Source organism: Bufo bufo, chromosome 1 (genome assembly GCF_905171765.1).
Source record: "Bufo bufo chromosome 1, aBufBuf1.1, whole genome shotgun sequence".
NCBI lineage: Eukaryota > Metazoa > Chordata > Amphibia > Anura > Bufonidae > Bufo > Bufo bufo.
This window is the reverse complement of record NC_053389.1, coordinates 383,163,873-383,189,367: the sequence shown is the minus strand read 5'-3', so window position 1 is coordinate 383,189,367 and position 25,495 is coordinate 383,163,873. Positions and strand designations below refer to the sequence as shown.

The following is a 25,495-nucleotide window of genomic DNA, read 5'->3' as shown; positions in this document are numbered from 1 at the left end:
TTTTAAACACAGCCTCTCTGAGGCTAAAGGGGAGCCACTATATAGGGGCACAGATCGTCTGCGAGTCAGGAAAAAGGGGGCCAACCATACAGGCCCATTGGGAGCCGGCCTGTACCCAAAGGGTTATCAGGGATCTGGCCTGGAGGGCGGCGCTGCGATCCCCTGGGGGCGGAGGAACCCCCAGGCGGGAAGAATTCGCGCCTGGAGAAGTTCCCGCCCCCTCCACCAGAGGCGGGAATTTTGCGGCCTAGTAGGCCGCGAAGCCGGGGACTAAATCTGCGGCGCCCGGCCCTTATGTACGCCGGGACCTGAGGCGGAATGCGCTTCAAACCGGCCGCGGGTGCCCACCCCGCGGGCCGGTCGGAATTGCGGCCCAGCAGGCCGCGAAGCCTGGGACAAAATTTGCGGAGCCCCGCCGACCGGCACCGCCGCCTAGTCAAGCCCAATGCCGGCCGCGGGAGCCCACCCCGCCGGCCGGAAGAGTCAGGGGCCCGGAATGGCGGCTCGCCGGCCGCGGGAGCCCAACCCGCCGGCCGGAAGAGTCAGGGGCCCGGAATGGCGGCTCGCCGGCCGCGGGAGCCCACCCCGGCGGCCGGAAGAATCAGGGGCGCGGAATGGCGGCTTGCCGGCCGCCGGAGCCCACCCCGCCGGCCGGAAGAGTCAGGGCCCGGAATGTCGGCCTAGCAGGCCGCGGAGCCTGGGCTAAAATTTTTGCGGCGCCCGGTCGCACCGGAATATTAATGCTGGCCGGAGGCGAGGCCTTGCTCCACAGCCTCAGGCCTTGAGCAACCCTCCGGTAAGGAGATGGGGGGACCCAGAGACCGGGTGCCCGTGCGGATAGAGGAGCAGCTTCTGCAGCTATCTGTGCTAGCTGCATGTCCTATGGGGGCCAGAAGGGGGGGGAGGCAGGGAGCAGATTGTTGCTCTGCGGCACCCCAGGGGCCAGCCTAGGTCCAGCAGGGGAAGGGTCCAGAGGCCCAGTATGGGGGTCAGGCACGCAGGAGACCAGGGTGGGGGACGTAGGGCTGGAGAAGCCTCTCTCTTACCACAGCCGTCTTCACCCTCGGTCCATTCCAGCAGGGTCGCCCTTTCAGCTACTGGCACCGTAGTGGCAGGACGCTGGAAGAGGGACTTGGCGTGCGGGCGACCCTTGCGCTGGCGGGATGTAGGGGAGATGGGCTGCCCTGATCCACCTTGTCTTCTGTGGTGGAGGCAGCAGTGCGGGTGACCGGCACTGGCGCAGCTCAACCCAGGGAGAACAGAGAGGTCTAGTGCGTCTCTGTTGTCCCTGATGATCTGGAACAAAAAGAAAAGAAAAAAGTAAAAATCTAAAATTTAAACAAGGAGAAAACAGCCCTGCAGAGCAGGGAGTGTCTTGCCTCCTTGGACACTAAGCAAAAACTGGCAGTCTCTCTCTCCAGGCTGAGGGTATAGCTGTGGAGGAGGGGCTTAACAGTTTTCACTTAGTGTCACGCCTCCTATGGAGATGAGCTATACCCAAGGTCTTCTGTGTCCCCCAAGGAAACTGGGCGAGAAATTCAAATTTGCTACTAAAATTCATAGTCTAGCAGTGCCTATGCAAATTAGATACACTCTGCAAAAAACTATGAGAGGAGTCCATACAAACCATACAGGACTACAGTCCAGCTGCATGTTTTGAAACCGCAGGATTGCCCCAACCAACTTTTCCATGGAAGTACTGGGAATTATATAATATATAATTTTGTCCCGATACAAATTGTAATCGTAATTAAAATGATACATTCCTAAACATGATATAACGAATTAAGGTCATAATTCAGATGATTTATTGCTCCAGTATTATGGACACAACACCTGAACCTCCTGTTCATCAGAACTGTCTTTAGAGCGCCATAACACTGACAACAACAAAAAAGCCCTGGTATGTAAAACTACAGTAGTGGAAAATAATCATTTATTGCAACAGTCAGTGAAGGGAAATGTATTTTTTCCCAGCTCTCTACAGATAATCTTGCTCACTATTAGGCCTCATGCACACGGTTGTAGGCTGTCGGTGCCTGTGCTGTGGACCACAAATAGTGGTCCGCAATGCACGGGCACTGTCCGTTTGGCTGCCGTCTGTGAATACGGGCTCATTCCTTAAATGGGTCTGTGATCCATCAGCGTCACCAAAAAAATAGGACATGCACGGAGGCACGGACAGAAAGCCCAAAGAAGCGCTCCATAGAGCTTTTGTGGGCTTCTGTTTCCGAAATTCACTGCACCTAGCGGATTGCGGATCCGTTCAATTGAATTGGTCCATATTCATAATATGAAGCGCACACGGCTGATGCCGTATATTGTGGTCCGCAATACGGGCACTGACCACCTACGGTCGTGTGCATGAGGCCTTACTGTAACCTGTAACAAGTATCACTAGAGAATTAATCTGTATATTTGGACAGGATATGGACAGTGTAAAATGCTAACTTTATTGATGTTTGTGTGTGGTGCAAGTGTTTGGTGCAACTTATCTGACGCTGTGATTCAGATGCAAAGTACAAAGTATGTGTGAAGTGAAAAGAGAATGATACATGGTTTTCAAAATTTTTAATAAATAAAAATCTGAAAAGCGTGGAGTGCATTTGTATTCAGCCCCCTGTACTCTGATACCCTTAAGGGCTCATTCACACGACCGTATGAATGGGTCCGCATCAGTTCCGCAATTCTGCGGAACTGGTGCGGACCCATTCATTTCATTGGGGCCGCAAAAGATGCGGACAACACACACTAGAGCAGTCCGCATCCATTCTTCCGTTCCACGGCCCCGCAAAAAAATATAGAGCATGTCCAATTCTTGTGCACAATCGCAGACAAGAATAGCCATTTCTATAATGGCCCGTCCGTTCCGCAAATTGTGGAACGCACACGGGCGGCATCCGTATTTTGCAATTTGCAGACCACGGTGCAGTCGCCTAAATGAGCTCTAAATAAAATAGAGTCTTCATATGTGTAGTTTATTCTCAGTATAACTACAGCTGTTCTGTGAAGGCCTCAGAGGTTTGTTAGAGAACATTAGTGATCAAACAGCAATCATGAAAACCAAGGAACACACCAAACAGGTCAGGGATAAATTTATGAAGTAGTGTAAAGCAGAGTTAGCTTATAAAAAATAAATATCCCATGCTCTGAACATCTCTCGGAGCACTGTTAAATCCATCATCTGAAAATAGAAGGAGTATGGCACAACTGCAAACCTACCAAGACATGGCTGTCCACCTAAACTGACAGCCCAGGCAAGTTGAGCCCTAATTAGAGGACAAGCCAAGAGGCTCATGGTCACTGAAGGAACTGCAGAAATCCACAACTCAGGTGGGAGAATCTGTCCACAGGACAACTATTAGTTGCGTAATATCTGGCCTCTATGGAATATTGGAAAGAAGAAAACGAGATTTTTGTATAACTTACCAGTAAAATCTCTTTCTCGCTCTTCCTTGGGGGACACAGGAAACTTGGGTATAGCTCAACTCCCTAGGAGGCGTGACACTAAGTGAAAACTGTTAAGCCCCTCCTTCAGCAGCTATACCTTCAGCCTGGAGAGAGAGACTACCAGTTGCGTGTCCAAGTAGTGAAAGAAAGGCAATGACCAACCATGTAAAACCAACAAGTCAACTACCCGACAGGGGCAATTAAACCGTAACGGTAACCCAGAAACAATGGGTGGGTGCTGTGTCCTCCAAGGAAGAGCGAGAAAGAGATTTTACTGGTAAGTTATACAAAAATCTCGTTTTCTCACCCAATTCCTTGGGGGACACAGGAAACCTTGGGACGTTCATGAGCAGTCCAAGAGGGGAGGGACTACAGCCCAAGGCGAAACCCACCGGAGGTATCAAGAAACCGCCGCCTGCAAGACCAGGCGGCCCAAAGCAGCATCCGCCGATGCATAGGTGTTCACCCTGTAGAACTTGGTGAAGGTGTGCAAGGAAGACCAGGTGGCTGCCTTACACAGTTGTTCAGCCGAAGGCCGATGCCTCTGAGCCCAAGAGGCACCGACCGCTCTGGTAGAATGAGCGGTAACACCAAAAAGGTGTCTCCTTGCCCTTGGCGCGGTAAGCCTCAGCAATAGCCATCTTGATGAAGCGGGCAATAGACACCCTGGACGCCGCCAACCCCTTGCGCAGACCTTCCGGAACCACAAAGAGAGAGTCCGTGCACCGAAAGGGTCCGGTGACTTCCAGGTAAATCTTCAGGGCCCTAACATCCAGACGGGGAAGGTCCCGTTCTCGAGGATGAGAAGGAGACGGACATAAGGAAGGGAGGACGATGTCCTCATTGAGGTGAAAAGTGGAGACCACCTTCGGAAGGAAAGAAGGAACCGGACGGAGAACCGCCTTATCCTGGTGGAAGACCAAAAGGGGCTCTGAGCAAGAGAACGCCGCCAATTAAGACACCCGTCGAAGGGACGCGATGGCCACAAGGAAAATGATCTTACAGGACAAGAGGTGAAGAGAAACCCTCCGCAAGGGCTCGAAGGGGGAAGATTGGAGTGCCGCGAGCACAACATTAAGGTCCCAGAGTGGAATGGGAGAGCGATACCGGGGAACAGAGTGAGCGACTCACTGAATAAAGGTTTTGACAGGTCCGAGAGGGGCCAGAGGGCGCTGGAAGAGGATGGAAAGCGCAGAGACCTGACCTTTTAACGAGCTGAGACCCAGACCCAGGTCCAGACCAGACTGCCAGAAGGACAAGACCGTGGGAAGCGAAAAACGAAGGGGATGAGCATCTAGATTTTCGCAAAAACCCAGGTACGACCGCCAGGTCCGGTAGTAAATTCTAGACGAGGCCGGCTTTCGTGCGCGGATCATGGTATGAACCACATCTGCCGAAAAACCCCGTTGCGTCAAAACTGCGGTCTCAATAGCCTTGCCGTTAAACGTAGCGACCCTAAATGCTGGTGGAAGATCGGCCCTTGAGAGAGGAGGTCTTCTCTTAGAGGCAGCGGCCAAGGCGCGTCTCCCAGGAGTAGCATTAGGTCGGCGTAACAAGGCCGGCGAGGTCAATCCGGGGCTATCAGAACCGTAGGCATGCCCTCTGCCGCGATCTTTCGGAGAACCCGTGGCAGAAGTGGGAGGGGCGGAAACACATACAGGAGTGAAAATTCAGTCCACGGAAGAACAAGAGCGTCGACGCCGTACGCCCTCGGGTCCTTGGGGCTCTTCCCTCACCCATACCTTATGTTGAATAAAGCATTTTAGAATTTCAAGATATCCAGATTGTGGACTGCTGTCTTTCCAGAAAAATCTACCAAGCGAACCAGGCGCAGGAGGTAGTTGATGAGGGTGTTTTGAGCTTATCCCTCATCTCTCCTCCTGGGTGAAGTGAGTAGATCTGATTTTATCCAGATTTTTTAGTTCACTATTAGTATTTTATCCAGAATTTAATTATTGATAGCTTTTTTGCTCCTTTCGTTTAATGATTTTTTTCTTTGCCTCAGGTGGCGCCTTCTAAGTGGTAAAAACTTTTTCCTCTTTTTCTATTTTTAACACCCTTGGACCTGGACAGGAAGGTGGGGAGCTTGTGGTTGAACCTGGAGGCCATGAGATCCACATCCAGACAACCCCAACGGAGGCAAATGGACTCGAACACGTCGGAATGCAGAGACCACTCGCCCGGGTCGATAGTCGTCCGGCTTAGGAAGTCCGCCGCCCAGTTGTCCACCCCCGGAATGTAAATGGCTGACAGGGCCGGAACATGAGTTTCAGCCCAATGGAAGATGTGAGACACCTCCCGCATAGCCGCCGCACTTCGAGTGCCCCCTTGATTTATATACGCCACAGCCGTGGCGTTGTCCGACTGGACACGAACGGGATGGCCCCGAAACAGTGGAGTCCAATGCCGGAGCGATAGGAGAATCGCCCTCAGTTCCAGAATGTTTAATCGGCAGTTTGGACTCCGACGGAGACCAAGTGCCCTGAACGGACTGAGGAGGAAACACCCCCCCCCCCCCCCCAACCCTGCAGACTGGCATCGGTGGTAACCACCAACCAGGACATTGGCAGAAAGGATTTTCCTTGGAGGGGAGTCCGTAACCACCAGAGGAGGGAGGTCCGAGCATGGGGAGGAAGGGGGAAGGGCCGGTCTAGACTCTCCTGAGACTTGTCCCAGGCAGACAGAATTGCCGTCTGCAAGATGTGCGAGTGATATTGCGCGAAAGGAATCGCTTCGAAACAGGACACCATCTGTCCCAATACCCGCATGGTGGACCGGAAGGACGGACGGCGGTGGAGAAGCAGGGTCCAAACTGAACGGTGAAGAAGCTGACGCTTCTCGGGTGGTAGCCGAATCTCCGCCGCTTTTGTATCCAGTAGCATCCCCCGGAAGACTAGTTTTCTGGATGGAATAAGTGAGGACTTGGGGAGGCTGATTATCCAACCGAACCGCTCCAAGGTTTGCAGCGTGAGGTTCACGCTGGTGGATGTCTGGGAAAAGGAGGGCGCCTTGATGAGCAGATTGTCCAAGTAGGGAAGAAGGAAAACGCCCCTGGAGCGGAGCAAGGCCAGGACAGGGGCCAGGATCTTGGTGAACACCCGAGGAGCCGTTGCCAGGCCGAAGGGGAGGGCGACAAATTGATAATGGTCGTTCCCCACCGCAAAGCGAAGGAAACGCTGGTGACACCGAGCGATCGGGACGTGGAGGTAAGCATCCTGGATGTCGATAGACGACAGAAACTCCCCTCTTTCCAGAGAGGCCACCACAGACCTTAGGGACTCCATCCTGAACCGCCGAAGACAGAGAAAACGGTTTAACCGCTTGAGGTCCAATATCGGTCTTACCGAACCTTCTTTTTTGGGAACCACAAAAAGGTTTGAGTAGAACCCCTTGAAACGGTCCCTTAGAGGAACGGGAGTGATCACTCCTTTTTCCAGAAGGGTGCGAATGGCTTCGAAGAACTCGGCCGCACACTGGGGGTCCCTCGGGACACGGGAGCGAAAGAAGCGAACCGGAGGGAGGGACGCGAATTCGATTTTGTATCCGGAAGATACAACCTCGAGAGCCCAGGCGTCGGAGACATGCGCCTGCCAGATGTCCCTGAACAGCAGGAGTCGTCCCCCCACCCCGGCGCACCTTCAGGCAGGGGTCTGCTTGGCCGGGGGAGGGCGAGCAGGCTGGGACTTACGCCAGGAGGGTTGAGTCCGAAAAAAATACTTTTTACATCTATCCTGGGAAGGATTAGATGACGGACCGGAGGCCCTGCGGGAGGACCTAAAGCGAGGGAAACCAGGACGGCCACGAGTCCTAGGCTTGGGAAGATGGGTGCTCTTCCCCCCCGTGGCTTCAGAAATGATCTCGTCCAGGCGGGTCCCGAATAAGCGGGAGCCCGAGAAGGGAAGACCAGCAAGTGACCGTTTGGAAGCGGCATCCGCCGTCCAAACCTTTAGCCAAAGTTCTCTCCTAGCTGAAATGGCCAGAGCAGAGGAACGGGCCATGAGGGCACCAGCATCAACCGAGGCCTCACAAATAAATTTTCCTGCCTGAACAATGAGCTGGGCTAAAGAACGGAGGTCCTGAATGGAGACGTCCGAATCAAGTTCCTGATACAGCTGGGAAGCCCATTCCGAGATCGCTTTTCCGACGCCAGGCGGAAGCAAAGACCGGCCTGAGGGCTGAACCGGAGGCGGCAAAAATGGCCATTGTAAGGGATTCCATGCGCCGGTCCTCAGCGGACTGAAGAGAGGAGCCGTCCGCCACAGGAATGGCCGTGCTTTTGGACAAGCGGGCCACAGGAGGGTCAACCTTAGGCGGAGACGCCCAAGTGGAGATGCAGTCCGCCGGGAAGGGATAACAGATATCCAGCTTCTTAGGGGGGTAAAACGAGCATCAGGGCGAGACCAAGCCTTAGAGACTACCAACGAGAAGTCGGCATGGAGAGGGAATACTGTGGACGCCTGCATGGGGCGGATAAAAGACACACCGGCCTTCTCAGAGCTGGGAGGGTCATCGTGAATTTTAAAGGTGTCACGAATGTTGGTAATGAGATGGCCCACAGCAGAGGCCAGCTGGGACGGTAAAGCCGAGTTCATATCCCAATCCGAATCTACTAATTCTCCCTCTGAGGGCATGTCCTGAGAGGAGGAGGGTCCCGACTGAGAACGTACCCTTGGAGGTGACAGGGATGCATCCGAGGATGACACAAGGCGTCGCTGGGAGCGAGGGACCCAGACGGGTCGGCCGAAGTAGCGGACCCGGAGGGTACGGCAGGGGGTGTATCAGGCTGCGTGGCAGGCTGTGCCTTAGCAAGGCGGCCCACGACATTAGTGTGGCTTTCCACGGCTTGGGACAAGGATCTTGCCCATTCAGGAGTATCCAAGAGGACAGGGGGCGGCACAGCAAGTGGCGGGCCCTGTATTGGAACCTGGCATGCAGAGCAATGAGGGTCTGATTGCACCCGTGGAAAGGGTGCACTACAGGCGGTGCAGGCATGATACCAGGGCCCAGAGGCCCCTGAGGGATCGAACATGTTGGCTAGGATGTTATGGCCGTCCAGGCTAGGGGCTGCTGGCACTAGGAAGGGGTTAGCAGTTCTACCAGACCGACGATCTCAGGACTGGAAGCAAACAGCAGACAGCAGGGACCGGAGCAGGAGCAGGAGCAGGAGCACAACCTCCCCTCAGAAAAAAATGGCAGCAGAGATTGCTGGATTCCTGGACTAATCGTAAGGCGGGGATAAGAGGAGAGCGAGAAGCTAAGCCCCGCCCCCCGCTAGTTTTATTCGCGCGTGCGATTTAAACACACATAAGGCCGGAAGTGACGGCCTGCGGCGCAGTAAGGGCGCCAAAAGTTTCATTCTTCCCCCCCTGTATACTCCTGAGAAAGGGGGAGGGGGGGGGCGGTATGCGGCGTAGTAATGAATAGATGTCGCCACAGAAGGTACCAGCCGTACCGGCACAAGAGCGACGCCGCTATCTCTGTGCGGACATCGCGCTGCCGGCCGGCAGTTAAAGGGTCCGGTGCAGAGGCAGGCTTAATCTGCCAGCACTTTCTGGGTGCAGCTGTTGCAGAGGGAGGAAGAGGGGGAGGGGCGGTCTGCGGCTTGTAGTGAGAGACCGCCATTTCATATGGCCAAAGTCTACCTCCATTAGTCCCGAGCAGCGAGCCGGCCCTCTGCCCTAGCACAGTAAGGAGAGTCAGTGCCGCCCCTGCAATTAAGCGAACGCCGCGATTCCCATGTGCGGACGTTTGCGATGCCGCTGGCAGTGAAGTGTGCCGGCTGCCAGGTGCTGCCTCGCGATTGTAGCCTGGAGCCTCTTCCCCCCCTGTTCTGCCGTGGCTGAAGAGACTTAGCCAGAAATATCAGGGTCCGCTCTGTGGTGATTGGGGCCCAAGTAACATCCCCAGCATACCATAGGTGAAGGGTCTTGGGGGGTGAGCGGAGCGCAGGGAGCAGAGGGGGGGGGGGGGGGGGAACAGCCACTCTCACCATCCTGAAGTCTTCACCCTCTGTCCATTCCAGCAGGGTCGCCCCTTCAGCTGCTGGCACCGCAGTGGCAGGAAGCTGGAGAGGGGCTTGACGTGTGGGCGACCCTTACGCTGGCGGGATGCAGGGGAGCTGGGCTGCCCTGGTCATCCTTGTCCTCAGTGGGGGAGGCAGCAGTGCGGATGACCGGCACTGGCGCAGCTCGACCCCGGGAAAAATAGAGAGGTCCAGACTCTCTGTTGTCCCTGTGAAAAATTAAATAAAATAAAAAATCTAAAGTAAAAAATGAAGGAGAAAAAACAGCCCTGCAGAGCAGGGAGTGTCTTGCCTCCTTGGACACTAAGCAAAAACTGGTAGTCTCTCTCTCCAGGCTGAGGGTATAGCTGCTGGAGGAGGGGCTTAACAGTTTTCACTTAGTGTCACGCCTCCTAGGGAGTTGAGCTATACCCAAGGTTTCCGGTGTCCCCCAAGGAATTGGGCGAGAAAGCCATTTTTGAAAAAAGCCATAAGAAGTCCAATTTGCAGTTTGCCACAAGCCACATAGGGGACACAGCAAATATGTGGAAGAAGGTGCTTTGGTCAGATGAGACCAAAGTAGAAATTTTTGGCCTAAATGCAAAACGTTATGTGTGGCAGAAAACTAACACTGCACATCACCCTGAACACACCATCCACACCGTTAAACTTGGTGGCAGCATCAAGCTGTGGGGATGCGTTTTCTTCAGCAGGGATGTAGAAGCTGGTCAGAATTGATGGGAAGGTGGATGAAGCTGGGCAATAGTGGAGGGAAGCCTGGTAGAGGCTGCAAAAGACTTGAGACTGGGGCGGAAGTTCACCTTCCAGCAGTATAACAACTCTAAACATACAGCCAGACTAACATCAATGACTGACAGCTATGTCTTATAAACACTTATATACACAATGCTATCAATCACCTCCTCAGTACTGATACTGTTCACAGGACATAGAAAAAGCAGAAATATAAATGTATAAATTACAAGTTTTACTGACTCTTCCCACAAAACTATGTATCAATCTGTCCAGTTTCTTCTGCTCTGTAACATGGTGCTTTCAGATTCCACTGCATTTTGTGGTGACTTTAAAGCTGGCAATATAGTTTTAGCCTTTAAAGCTTTAAAATAATACTGGTGTGATGCTAGCTGTCTTTTTAGCCACAGAAATCGCATCAGAAGTGAGAGCTGCTGGGACCCATTTCTTGTACGCCAGGTTCCATCTCAGCTAGTGATCCCGGTCTTGTTTTAAAGCCTAGATTGTCAGCTATACAGCCTGAGATATATCCTTGGCTACTGATGTGTCTCCCTACCAGGATGACTGGAATATGTCCTTGCCAAGGAAATGGTTAAAGGAGTATATTTAGTGTGTTATAAAAACGTGGAGAATCCTAATCCTGCCTAAGTTTTCAGACCCTGAAGTTAACCACATATGTGAAAGGGGCTGTACAGCACTCATCTGCTGGTGTTCCCAAGTCAGCATTTTTCGAGGTGCACTTACCTATATGCAATTTACTAAGTAGGGATGCGAATTCCTCATTTCCCTCCAATACATACAGAAGGTTTGAGGATTCTATCCTCTCAAGTGTTATGGACCAATATACATAAATTTTCTGATTGAAACCAACATAAACCAAACATGGACTGTTCTGGTTACCCCGGCAGGCATAAAGTCCTAGGAAAAATGATATTAAGGGAAATAAGAAAAACACAGGCTTTAACTGCACCAAAATGTTTCCTATATGACCATTTACTTACCAGCACAGAAAGCACTGACATTCTCATCAACTTGGAAACGAAGGACCGTGCGATTGTGATCTATGATGTATGTCTGACCATCCCATGCACAGGCCACAACTTCTTCTTGTCCGTTCCCCTGAAGGAAAACATCAGGTGATGTTACCAAGTGGTTTCTCCTGTGTTTTAGCATATGTACATGCAGTATGGAATCTGTGCTTTTCTTTGGACATATTTTGGTCCCACTTAACGGGATTGTCCAAGGTAATTAATGGGGTTGTCCCACCATTTCCCTAGCAAGATGGGACTAAGTGCTGGACCGAGGTAGCCGGGCTTACAGAAACTGACAAATGTGCCCGCGTTCCACTTGACAGTTTCTGTAAGCCCGACACTTTATCCGGCAAGATAGGACAAACCCTTTAAAATGAAAAATCTCGGCCAAGCCCTCCATCTGGCTAAAATTAACAAAAGAAGAAGATCTTGTACTCACCCCTTTCTCCAGCACTGTTCCCTGGGCAGCTGGTTTAGATCTCTTGCCACCGCTTCTTTCCAAGTTGCAGCACTGATGTGCCTGTGGTCTACCACTGATGACAGTGACTGGCTGCAGCCGTCACAGGCACCTCAACACAGCAGATTGTAAACAAGAAGCAGCAAGAGGACAGGCATGGGGGGTGGAGAGAATAATATTTTATGTTAGCCAATTTCATGGGGGGGTGTCCTGTTTGAGAATTTTTTATTTTTTTTTATCAGATCATTTTGATTTATTATATATAATAACTTTTCCATATAGAAAATGTGATTTTCAAAGGCGTCCATGAATTAACAAATCAGGTACAGTTCTAACCAGTTCCACTCTATCCGCATCCCTCACCCTCCGCCCACCCAAAATGGAAGAAAAACCTCCCCCACACCCTCCCCCCTCCCATTCAGACATTGATCATATCAGTAGGCACTCCGGCAGTAAGACTACCACTGGTCGTCCATTGAGACCACAACTTGTCGTACTTATGGGGGCATACCCTTTTCAGAAACACTACTTTTTCCTACATCAGCATTGTATTAACCTTAGATCTCAATTCCTCAATCGATGGGGGACTCGTTTGGATCCAATGCAAGGCTATTAGTTTCCTGACTACATACAGTAACCTCCCTATTGCTACTCTGGCCGCCTCATCTGTTCGAAATTTTAATTATCTCAGGTAATCCCTCTAATCACTTCTAGATTGCTACTGCTTTGCAATGTGCTATTACTGTCTGTGTAAGGGCTCATGCACACAAACTTATTTTTCTTCCTTTTCGTTTTTTTTACAGGTCCATATGCAGAACCATTTATCTCAATAGGGCTAGAAAAAAAATGAAAGGACTCAGTGTGCATTATGTGTCTGCATGTCCGTTCCACCAAAAAATAGAACATGTTCTATTCTTGTTCGTTTTGCGGACAAGGACAGGCATTGTTACAATGGATCCGCAAAATAAACGGATGCAACATGGACGCCACCCGTTTTTTGTTGTTGTTGCAGATCTGTGTTTTGCGGACCGCAAATTACATGCGGTCGTGTGCATGAGCCCTAATACTGACAGGTAATCTAATATGTATAAATCCATGGCAGGCCTCGGTGACTTGCTGGGCATGCCAACAAACTTGCATCCCACAAGCACATTGAATGGATGCGGATAATCAGACCTTGCGCTACCCGTACATCAGGCAGTGTAATAGCACCATTACATGTTATGTCAGATCCTAGCCATTGGAGCAAGAGGTCTGCTGGTGACAGTGCAGGCATAGTAGCTGTGTCTGCACCTCATGCACACAGCCGTTGTTTTGGTCTGCATCCGAGCCGCCGTTTTGGCGGCTCGGATGCGGACCCATTAATTTCAATGGGGCCGCAAAAGATGCGGACAGCACTCCGTGTGCTGTCCGCATCCGTTGCTCTGTTCCGTGGTCCACAAAAAAAAAAAAACATGTCCTATTCTTGTCCGCGCTTTGCGGACAAAATTAGGCAGTTATATTAAAGGCTGTCTGTGCCATTCTGCAAATTGCGGAACGCACACCGACACCATCCGTGGTTTGCGGACCGCAAAACACACAACGGTCATGTGCATGAGGCCTAATAGTTTGGTGGATCATGGAAACTACCTGCAAACTGTGTCATATAATTATATTTCTAAGGTACAGCCTGACAGGCATTACTGCTGGACAGCCCTTTCAGCCTTCATTAGGTCCAGGATTTCAGTAACTAACCATGACCCCCACGATCACAAAAACAGGGAATGTCGAAGAAAGCCCCCTCATTTTGTCTGCACTGCAATCTGTACAAAACATTTTGGTGCAATATAGGCTGTCTCACCGTCACATCAAGCTTCTCCAAAGCAAAGAGCTGATGATCAACCTGAACTGACCAGAGTAGTCTGTCAGATCCCTGCATAAGTTTTAGTGTGCCTAGAGAGAAGCAATGCAAAGAAAAAAAAACACAATCTTAAGAAACTGCCACAATGTCCTAACCAAAGACTGCATAATAAATAAAATGTATAAACAAGTATAAAGAAAACACTGCCCATTCAGCATATTGTATTTTGTGGCCCAGCTCTCTCTCCTATATCCCCAATAAACATGCATGATTGGATTGGCCAATGTTTCTTACCCAAAAATAGGGCAGCTGTCAGAGACAAGTGAAAGCCCTTATCATGCCTAATCCTGGTTTCAATCAACAGTTGGGCTTGTTCCTCAAACATATTCGGGTACGGCCATCCATTCAGATTTCCTGATAGTTTTGGAAGCCAAAACCAGGCGTGGATACAAAAACGAGGAGATGCAGTATCTGTAATTTATATTTTATGATCCACTCCAGACTTTGGCTTCATCAGGTACCTCAGAAAACCTTGACATGGCCGCACCCTTAAAGTATTTACAGGATCTGTCTCCATTTATCTAAAGCTGGCCATACACATAAGATTTGCGTCAGCCGAACCTGCAAAGCACAGAAGGATTGTCCGACTATCTAATGTGTATGGGAACGTCCCGAGCATGCATGTATATGGGAAGGGGGGGGGGGGGGGGGGTAGCGGTCAGCTGGACAAGCATTCAGCTGGCAGTTATCTGTCAGTTTAGTGTTTGGCCAGCCTAATGGGTATAGCCAGTTTTTATGCCTATGTGCTTCATATATTCGACACAACAAAAAGTCATAGATGTAGAACAAATATAGAACAGCACATGGTAAAGGGTGGAGCAAAATTATCAGGCATATGGGTTATGTATTAGAGCTACTTGTAGAAAGTGGTGCTACATAGTCCCATTAGTCTCAACCGCTGCGATATGATTGTCACTGGTGGGGTTTCCTCTCCAGGACCTTCCTTCTATTCGCCAGAGCAGGCCACATAATACCACACTCGGAGGAGAAATTCATTTGTGCCTGCAGTTTCTCTGGAGGCAGCAGCTGATCAAAAGATTAAGCTGATCACTAGACAGGGACCTTATTTAGAAAACTGAGGCTTATATTGGACAACCACTTTAATAAGTATGGAAAAAACTTACCATCCAAGGTGCATAGTGCAAAGAGACCAGGTTCTCGGTTTCCAACACCAGGTCCTAATATACAAATCAAATATTAAGGGCTGTTCATATCTTGTTATTGCCCCATGTTTAACATATACATTAGAGAAAAAAATAAGATGCAAAAGCGCAGTAGACATAATGGAAATGTTCTTTTTACAATAAAACTTTATGGGGATAAATGCCACTCAACGGAATCCGTTTTACATATATGTCATAGTAACATAGTTTGTAAGGCTGAAAAAAAGACATCCGTCAATCCAATTTAGGCCTAATGCACACGGCCGTTGTTTTGGTCTGCATCCGAGCCGCAGTTTTTGCGCCTCGGATGCGGATCCATTTACTTCAATGGGACCGCAAAAGATGCGGACAGCACTCAGTGTGCTGTCCGCATCCGTTGCTCCGTTCCGTGGCCCCGCAAAAAAAAATATAACCTGTCCTATTCTTGTCCGTTTTGCAGACAAGAATAGGCAGTTATATCAATGGCTGACCGTGCTGTTCCGCAAATTGCGGAACGCACAAGGACGCCATCCGTGTTTTGCGGATCCGCAATTTGCGGACCGCAAAACACACAACGGTCATGTGCATAAGGCCTTAGCCTGTAATCCTGTAAAGCATAATGTGAACAAGGCCTTAGATACAGGCTCCTCGGAGCCAAACTCACTGCATCCTAGTAATCTGACTGTAGGTCTATTGTACTGTATCTCCATTAAAGTTCAGCCATTTTATTGGTAGTATGCAATATTAACTAGTAAATCTTTATTTTTCTTATATTTCTCATGCCATAAGAGCCCTGGATTTTCTGGTCTCTATTTCTGTAGGCTGTTCTGTATTTTCATCCTGCCCCCTGAGGCAGGATCTACACATAATAGTGTCCCTCCCTCAAGCTGCTAAGGACTTGTCTTCCCGACCCCCTGCTAATCTGTGCCATGTCTACCACATCTGAGACCTGATATCAATGCCCAACTGATGAGGTTTCTTAATCTCTTTTGGATAGATGGTACATAGAAATGGTGTACATGCAGCCTCTGACAGAACGTAAGATCAGGCATGTTAAAAAGGACCTGTCATCTCTGCCGACAAGTCGGTTTTACTTGGATTACCCATAAAATATTTATTTTCTTAGAACTCTGTGTATCCATACACAGTCTGACGCTGTCAACACTGATGAGACAGATAGTGTGTAAGGATATTTCACAGGAGGAAAGGCACCACAAACAGATGCTCCAGAATGGTTTTATCATAGGAAATAGACATGTCAGGAGCGGTGACGGGGTGCCCCCATACATATTAAACCAATTTATACTATACTTGGGGAAATCCCACTTCACAGATCATAAATATCTAAAGAATATGCCATAAAATGTCTAGTAAGTGCGAGTTCCACTTCTGGGTGGAGGGGATGATGTGGAGAGATGGCCGTGCCTATTAACCTGTTTCTGTAACTTAGGTGCCTCCTCTTTATGCAGCTATAGTCGTCCTGCCTTGTTCACCAAAATGGTGCTCTCTTAGTAAGTGGGGGTCTCAGAGATCTTGTGGTTACGCCAGAAAAGTCTTAAATGTGAAACACCCCTTATGTAGCCCTTTAAATTTTAGTGTCAAGCATGAGTCCTTCAAAGCCTTGACCACAACCACTTCAGCAAAGAAACACTAACCTTGCTTGATGTTCCCCATCAGGTGTGTAGAAACATTTTTATTATGTATCCGCCCAGAGGTTTGGTGAAGGATGACATCCCGGGCTGATGTCTCCCTGTTCAACATGAGAAAATTCAGTTTAGACTCAGAGTAGAATATATTAATATTAATAAACATTTCACCTGAATCCAGATTTACCAGCAAACACAGTCTTGCTTAGTTACTCTTTACCAACATCCTCACCTTGCTTCAGCAGCTCCTGATCCTTCTGATCCCGAGTTGGACTCATCTCCCCAGGTACACAGTAGAATTGCATATCCACAACCTGGTTGGGACACCATTAACTCAGGTATACCATCTGTGCCAGGGTTTACTGAAAGACTGTCAACCTGCAGAAGATAAAAGTAAAATTAATGCTCAGCATCAAATTTTAGTGGCCTTTGGTACAAATGAATACTGTATTGTTTACATATTTAAGAAAAGTTGAGACCATTCATCTAGGTAAAGATATGGGTTCTCTCCTTACAGATGACAGCCAGCACAGTCAGTAGATCATCAAGTATACACACACCCCCGTCCTTGGAAAATAGCTTGTTTTGCTAGGGAAAGTGATGGCTGCTGTACATGCACACGACCGTACTTTAGGTCTGCGTTCGTTCTGCAGATCATACACCTTAATTTTATGGGTCAGCAAAAAATGCGGCCGTTATCCGCATGCTGTCTGCATCCTTGTGGTCATTATACAAAATATGGAACATGTCCTATTCTTGTCGTTTTATGGACAAGAATAGGCAGCCTTTTTGCAGGAAGTGAGAAAATTGCAGCATGCCCACGAGCAGTATCCGTATTTTGCAGATCCATGGTTTGTGGACCACATAAAGGATACGGTAGCGTGCATGTAGCCTTATTTACCTGTCCTTCCAGCAACCATTTTTTTAGAGGAACGAGCTGCCCACAGGCCAGATCAGCATCTGGTGGACTCTCCCAGCGAAATGCTCGGACCACACGGTCTGTGTATCCTAAGACCAACTCACAGCGGCCATCTCCATCTGAAATGTTAAATCAGGATAATCTTATAGGGAAGAAAGGGGCAAATATTATATTTTATATATATATATATATATATATATATATATATATATATATATATATATATATATATACATATATATACACATACACACACACATACACACACACACACACACACACACACAGTCAAGTCACATTATTATGATCGATGTTGGCAGCGTGTAGCTCATGAAGGAAATCACATGTTGTGAGCTGGCTTGGTGGTTATATAAGATGTGCCTGTACACATATCCCTCGTTGCTGTCATGGGTAAAAGCGGCTCACCGCCAAAATGAACCAGGGGCTACCAGACATGAGTCTTTTTATTTGTATTTTCTTGCCAGTGACTGTATTTATTATAACCTCCCTCTGATCCTCAGCTGCATCATGTGACCAACAAATAACACTATAAAAAAACTATGTGTGGACAGGAAGCCTGTTTCTCTATGTATTCCTATGGGAGCCTCAATGTCAGTCTCATAGAAATGAATAGAGAAGTAACCGAGTTGGAGATCAGAGTGCTGGTCACATAACACAGCTGTTACACAAATACATTAACTGGTAAGAAGATTACCTTCAGTTTACATTATACCGTTGTCACAGGTCAGAGAATAAAAATTATTGTGGGAGTGCTTCTTTAAAAAGACTTTCAAACACTTTTCCCTCTACAGTTCATTTTTACTGCTTCTGCAGATGCTCCTTCTTTGTGAATCCATCAGAGAGCTGCTCTGACGGCTCATAAACACTCAGTTTTCTATGCGAAATAGGCACCTGAGAACAGGCAGGAGCAGCAATGTGCTATACAGAGCTTCTGCCAGCACACATTCAGCTCTGCTAAAAGCCTGTACCAATGCTTTTAGCATAGCAGAGCTAGTAAAGGCAGGAGCCCTGTATAAGCACATCACTGCTCATGCCTGTGCCCGCTCCACTAAAGCCTGGCATAGCTCATCTATGCCAGGCTTTAGCAGAGCAAAAAGGCAGAAGCAGCGATCCGTGCTCCTGCCTTTACATTGCTCACTGGGCCCCACAGTGGAATCCGTACTCCCATACACTGCTGACATGAACGTCAGGTTCCTATTTCGTATAGAAAACGTAAAATAAAGTATATTGCAAAAATCTATTTTAGGACAATTAAAATAGGCTTTCCCCCTTTCGCTTATATGCATTTTACGCCTTAGTGACCAACCAATTTTTTTATTTTCATTTTCGCCTTCAAAGAGTTATAACTTATTTTTCTTTACAAGGGCTTGATTTTTGTGGGACAAGTTGTACTTTTTAATTTGAATTACATCGCTTTGGGATTCACACAACTTAATAATTAACTTTTATTATTAACTCTTTCTGGGGTGGTGGGAAAAAACAGCAATACCTCCACTGAGTTTTTAAGTTATAAGTTTAGCAACGTTCATTTTTCAGCATAAATAACATGACAACTGAGCAATGACCAATACAAAATACATATAGGGGGAGATTTATCATAGCCCGACAGCATACGCTGTGTCATACATCGAGCTCAGCATCCGACATGAGCACATACTGATATCTGCACCAGCCAGAAAACTAACCACCCTCACCACCAGTCCGGCAAAAAATTAGCTAAACTGGTGTTTAAAATGTCGCTTTGTGCAGCCTTGAGTTTATCTAGTAGCAGGATCTGAATTTTCACTCTGTTAGTCAGGCAGCTCAGCTTATCGCTGATCTCTGACCTCCTAAATACTAATTATAGCTCAGTTCTTATCTTACTGATAAGAATGTGGCTTAAATAAGCGTTTATGACTAGGGTTGAATAAGTGTTTATGACTGAACTTTAGGATTTTTGGACGCCGGACCCAAACATTTTCATAAAGGTTCGGGTTCGGTGTTCGCCGCTTTCTTGGCGCTTTTTGAAAGGCTGCACAGCAGCCAATCAACAAGCGTCATACTACTTGCCCCAAGAGGCCATCACAGCCATGCCTACTAATGGCATGGCTGTGATTGGCCAAACTGCATGTGACCCAGGCTCTATATAAGCTTGGGTCACGTATCGCTGCACGTCACTCTGCTGTGACAAGTGTAGGGAGAGGATGCAGCTAGACTTGTGATTTCAGGGAGAGCATAGGAGAGAATCTAACTCAGCGATCTACAGACAAATAGTTGTGTGGGTGCAGGGCACTATCGTTATACCCTGCCCTGAGCTCATTGACTAAAAATACAAATTTTTAGAATTCTGTTAGTTAGGTGGGTGGCAGCCATTTTATGCATGCTTAGTGCACCAGCACTGCATCTGAGCTTTTGGGACATTGCAAATCACCATTTGGGGCAAACTACAACATCTGTATTAGTCAGTGTGCAATTTAAGCTAGAAATACACCCATCATTTTCTGGGGTTTGAAAAACACACTTATTTGACAAAAAACACTATTTTCAGGCCTTGCAGCATCAGCACGTGTGAAATTACAGGCTTATATACTGCTGTCAAATTCAGTTGTTAAACAAACAGTCGTTTGGGCTCCAAAACTTTAGTTGGCAGCCTTTGATGCAGATGTCATTGTGAGATACACCCTTAATACATTTGGGTTACATTCAGAGATTTTAAATACCGCAATTTGGTGCACCAATATTGAATTCAGGCCTACAGAGGTTCAGGGCCTGTGAGATACCACCTCTACATACAGGGGTTTGAATTAGGCATTTGAAATACAGCCATTTTAAATACCGCCATTTTGTGCAAAGATATATTTACTTCAGGCCTACAGAGGTTCAGACCCTCTGAGATACTACCTCTACATACAGGTGTTTGAATTAGTCATTTGAAATACAGCCTTTTTGTGCAAAGATATATTTACTTCAGGCCTACACAGGTTCAGACCGTGTGAGATCCCCTCTATACAAACAGGGGTTTGAATTAGGCATTTGAAATACAGCCATTTGAAATACAGCCATTTTGTGCAGGCCGTGTGAGATACACCCTTTACATACTGTCGTTCTTTTTTACTATTAATTAAACACCCATTTAGGGCAAGATCCTAAATTTAAAAAATATGAGGAGAGCGTCAAATAAGGGACGGGGCCCAGGTCGTGGTGCTGCTGGTGGAGCTCCTGTTGCAGGGAGAGGACGTGGTCGATCTGTGCCAGCTACACGCACAAGTGAAACCACTTCCTCAGGTGCGAGTAGGCGACAAAACCTGCAGCGTTATTTGGTCGGGCCAAATGCTGCTCTACGAATGGTGAGGCCTGAACAAGTACAGGCGATAGTAGATTGGGTTGCTGACAGTGGATCCAGTTCCTTCACATTGTCTCCCACCCAGTCTCCTGCTGAAAGACTGCAGTTGGCACCTGCAGCCGATGTCCATCAGTCTTTCACCTCATTCCCTTGCAAGTCAGCCAAGCAGTCTGAGCCCCAAGTCATGCAGCAGTCTCTTCTGCTTTTTGATGTCTCTGTTAGCAGGGTTTCCCAGGGCCATCCACCTAGCCCTGCCCCAGAAGTGGAAGAGATTGAGTGCACCGATGCCCAACCACTTATCTTTCAAGATGAGTACATGGGAGGACCATCGCAGCACATCTCGGATGATGACGAAACACAGGTGCCAACTGCTGGGGCTTTCGAAAGCGTGCAGACCGACAAGGAAGTCAGGGGTGAAGACTGGGTGGAAAATGATGTGGAGGACGATGAGGTCCTCGATCCTACATGGAATCAAGGTCATGCGAGTGACCGATGTAGTTCGGAGGAAGAGGCGGTGGTCACACAGAGCCACCAGCACAGCAGAAGAGGGAGCAGGGTGCAAAAGCGGAGCGGCCGTCCTCTAGACAGTACGCCTCCTACTGCCCACCGCAGCAAGGGACGAGCACACCAAAGCTAGCTCCAAGGAGTTCCCTGGCATGGCAGTTCTTCAGACAATGTGCTGACGACAAGACACGAGTGGTTTGCACGCTGTGCAATCAGAGCCTGAAGCGAGGCATAAACGTTCTCAACCTGAGCACAACCTGCATGACCAGGCATTTAAGTGCAAAGCACGAGCTGCAGTGGAGAAGACACCTCAAAAACCAAGAAAGGTCTCTGGCTCCTCCTGCTTCCTCTTCTGCTGCAGTCGCGGCCTCTTCATCCACCTCTGGAGTGACAGTGCCACCTGGCACCCCACAGAGGATCTGCCAGCAACACCAACACCTGGGTCACCAAGCATCTCCACAATTTCCCATGGAAGCGTTCAGCTCTCCATATCCCAAACGCTGGAGAGGAAGAGGAAGTACCCCCCTACCCACCCGCAATCCCTAGCTCTGAATGCTAGCATTTCTAAATTACTTGCCTTTGAAATGCTGTCATTCCGTCTGGTGGACACGGATAGTTTTAAAGGCCTTATGGCGGTGGCTGTCCCACAGTACGTCGTGCCCAGCCGCCACTACTTTTCAAGGCGAGCCATCCCTTCCCTGCACAACCAAGTAGGGGACAAAATCAGGTGTGCACGGCGCAACGCCATCTTTGGCAAGGTGCACCTGACTACGGATACGTGGACCAGTAAGCACGGTCAGGGCCGTTATATCTCCATAACAGCACACTGGGTAAATGCAGTGGCGGCTGGGCCTGAGGCGGATAGCAGTTTGGCGCATGTCCTTCCACCACCGAGGATTGCAGGGCGCTTCAGTTTGCTTCCTGTTGCTTCCTCCTCCTCTACCAGCTCCTCATCCGGTCAGCGTAACACCTTCACCACCAACTTCAGCACAGCCAGGGGTAAACGACAGCAGGCAGTTTTAAAACTTATCTGTTTGGGGGACAAACCCCACACCGCGCAGGAGCTGTGGACGGGCCTTGAACAACAGACGGATGAGTGGTTTGTGCCAGTCAGCCTCAAGCCCGGCCTGGTGGTGTGCGATAATGGGCGAAATCTCGTAGCAGCTATGGGACTAGCCGGTTTGACGCACATCCCTTGCCTGGCGCATGTGCTGAATTTGGTGGTACAGAGATTCCTTAAAAATTACCCCGACATGTCAGAGCTGTTGCATAAAGTGCGGGCCGTCTGTGCGCGCTTTCGGCGTTCTCACCCTGCTGCTGCTCGCCTGTCAGCGCTGCAGCGTAACTTCGGCCTTCCCGCTCACCGCCTCATATACGACATGCCCACAAGGTGGAACTCCACCTTGCACATGCTGGCCAGACTGTGCGAGCAGCAGCAGGCAATAGTGGAGTTTCAGCTGCAGCACACACGGGTGAGTCGCTCGGCGGAACAGCACCATTTCACCACCAATGACTGGGCCTCCATGCGAGACCTGTGTTCCTTGTTGCGCTGTTTCGAGTACTCCACCAACATGGCCAGTGCCGATAACGCCGTTCTCAGCATTACTATCCCACTTCTATGCCTCCTTGAAAAAACGCTCCTGGCGATGATGGAAGAGGATGTGGCACAGGAGGGGGAGGAAGAGGGATCATTTCGTAGGGTTTCCGGCCAGTCATTCCCAAGTGGCTCCGAGGGTGGGTTCCTGCACCCACAAACCCAAGGTACACAATTGTCCAGCCAGGGCACAGTTCTGGAGGATGAGGAGGTGGAGGATGAGGAGATGCAGGAGGAGGAACCATGTTCACAGCAGGGTGGCACTCAGACCAGCTCATGGCCATCACTGGTGCGTGGATGGGGGGATACAGAGGACACAGACGATACACCTCCCACAGAGGACAGCTTTTCGTTGCCTCTAGGCAGCCTTGCACACATGAGCGATTACATGCTGCAGTGTCTCCGCAACGACCGCAGAGTTGCCCACATTCTAACTTGTGCTGATTACTGGGTAGCCACGCTGCTGGAACCCTGTTACAAGGACAACGTACCGTCCTTAATTCAGTCACTGGAGCCTGATCGTAAGATGCGTGAGTACAAGCGCACGCTGGTAGACGCGCTGCTGGTGGCATTCCCACCTGACAGCGGGGGCACAGTGGAAGCACAAGGCGAAAGCAGAGGACGAGGAAGAGGTCGCCAACGCAGCTGGGGCACCGCCAGCACCTCAGAAGGCAGGGTTAGCATGGCCGACATGTGGAAAAGCTTTGTCAGCACGCCACAACAACCAGCACCACCAGCTGATATGGAACGTCTTAGCAGGAGGCAGCATTTCACCAACATGGTGGAGCATGTACTGAATGACGGGTCTGCCCCCTTCAACTTCTGGGTCTCCAAATTGGGCACATGGCCTGAGCTTGCCCTTTACTCCTTGGAGGTGCTGGCCTGCCCTGCAGCCAGTGTATTATCTGAACGTGTGTTTAGCATGGCAGGGGGCATCATCACAGACAAGCGCAGCCGCCTGTCCACAGCCAACGTGGACAAGCTCACGTTCATTAAAATGAACCAGGCTTGGATCCCACAAGACTTGTCTGTACCTTGTGCAGAATAGACATTTATACCACCATCAAACATACATTCTTGTACTCAAGTCAAGTGCAATGATTCTTTGTTTTATTTTTTATTTTTTTATTTGTCACAATATTTTGGGGGCTACCTACCCCAATAAAAAATAAAAAAAAAACATTGTTGGCTACCTCCTCCTCCTCCATTGCTGCCTCCACCTACAACACCACATTCACCGCCTCCTCAACCTCCAACTCCATATCCACCTCCTTCTCTGAGTTGCAGGTTAATAATTTGTAATTTTTAGTTATTTTATTTTAAGTTATTTCCCTATCCACATTTGTTTGCAGAGCAGTTGCCATGCTCTTAAGCACATTTTACTGCCTTTTACATCCCTCTAGCCTTTTCAAAGACTATTTTATAGCCATTTTAATGCAAAAAAGTGCCAATTTTAGTGCCCTAAATTGAAAAAAATCTTATTTTCAATTGTCAGGTGACATTTTACCATTTTTGGCGTATACAGACCCCTGCTGAGCCTGGGTGACAGGGGCCTAAATCTCTTAAAATCCTCTGTTCTATTGCTGGGTGACATGAACCCCCTTTTGCCGTAAATAAACCCCTGCTGTGCCTGGGTGACAGGGGCCTAAATCTCTCAAAATCCTCTGTTCAATTGCTGGGTGACAAGATCCCCCTTTTGCTGTGAATGAACCCCTGCTCTGCATTGCTGACAGGGAACTATATTTAGTGAAAACATCTGTTACTGTGGTAGTTGTCTTAGTGCTCTTTCTCTTCTATCTATGGCTCTTATTGTAAAGTGACGCATTCATTCCGGCCTGGTCTTATCACACATATTATGGTTCTTCGGATATGCTATCTTGCGATGGGTGCTGTAGAGTTACTGTAATGTTCCACTGTGCCTGATTTACTCTAAATACGTGCACTCTGATGCCAATGTATTGTGAATGTAGTCTCCAGCTGTGATCCTGTAACTTTGTTTCCCATTTCTTTCTGTTATGTGAATATAAATTTTCAATAAAAAGATTTTAAAATGAAAACATCTGTTACTGATCGGAAGATGCGCGACGACACGCTGATGATAGCATTCCCACCTGACAGCGGGGGCACAGTGGAAGCACAAGGCGAAGGCAGAGGAAGAGGTCGCCAACGCAGCTGGGGCACCACCAGCACCTGAGAAGGCAGGGTTATCATGGCCAAAATGTGGAAAAGCTTTGTCAGTCTTGGAGGTGCTAACCTGCCCTGCAGCCAGTGTATAGTGTGAACGTGTGTTTAGCACGGCAGAGAGCATTATCACAGGCCACAGCCAATGTGGACAAGCTTACGTTTATTAAAATGAACCAGGCATGGATCCCACAGGACTTGTCCGTACCTTGTGCAGAATAGACATTTATACCAGCCTCAACCATCCATTCTTGTACTCAAGTGCACTTATTCTTTGTTTTATTTTGTTATATGTCCCAATATTTTGGGGGATACCCCAATTTAAAAATAAAAAATAACACAAATCAGTGTTGGCTACCTATTCCTCCTTCACCGCCGCTTCCACCTACACCGCCACGTCAACCTACACCGCCACATCCACCGCCTCCTAAACCTCCTACTCCTAGATCCAGATTGTTATTTTTAATTTTTCGGTATTTTATGTTATTTTAAGTCATTTCCCTATCCACATTTGTTTGCAGAACAGTTGCCATGCTCTTAAAGGGACACTGACAGGCCCAATAAGCATAATTAT

General features: G+C 48.8%; 1 protein-coding gene across 2 annotated transcripts in view; it reads right to left on the bottom strand.

The window, feature by feature from the left end:
- ITFG2 (integrin alpha FG-GAP repeat containing 2) overlaps positions 1-25,495 on the bottom strand; it is a 57,060-nt gene that overhangs the window by 15,560 nt on the left and 16,005 nt on the right. Inside the window, exons 5-11 of one of the 2 annotated variants that reach the window (XM_040405426.1) lie at positions 17,282-17,418; positions 16,613-16,758; positions 16,390-16,484; positions 14,717-14,770; positions 13,533-13,624; positions 11,206-11,323; positions 10,949-11,122 (exon numbers count right to left, since the gene is read on the bottom strand). In XM_040405426.1, coding sequence (XP_040261360.1) covers positions 10,949-11,122; positions 11,206-11,323; positions 13,533-13,624; positions 14,717-14,770; positions 16,390-16,484; positions 16,613-16,758; positions 17,282-17,418 — 816 coding nt within the window. The remainder of the gene's footprint in view (positions 1-10,948; positions 11,123-11,205; positions 11,324-13,532; positions 13,625-14,716; positions 14,771-16,389; positions 16,485-16,612; positions 16,759-17,281; positions 17,419-25,495) is intronic. The other variant, XM_040405433.1, reaches the window with a different exon arrangement.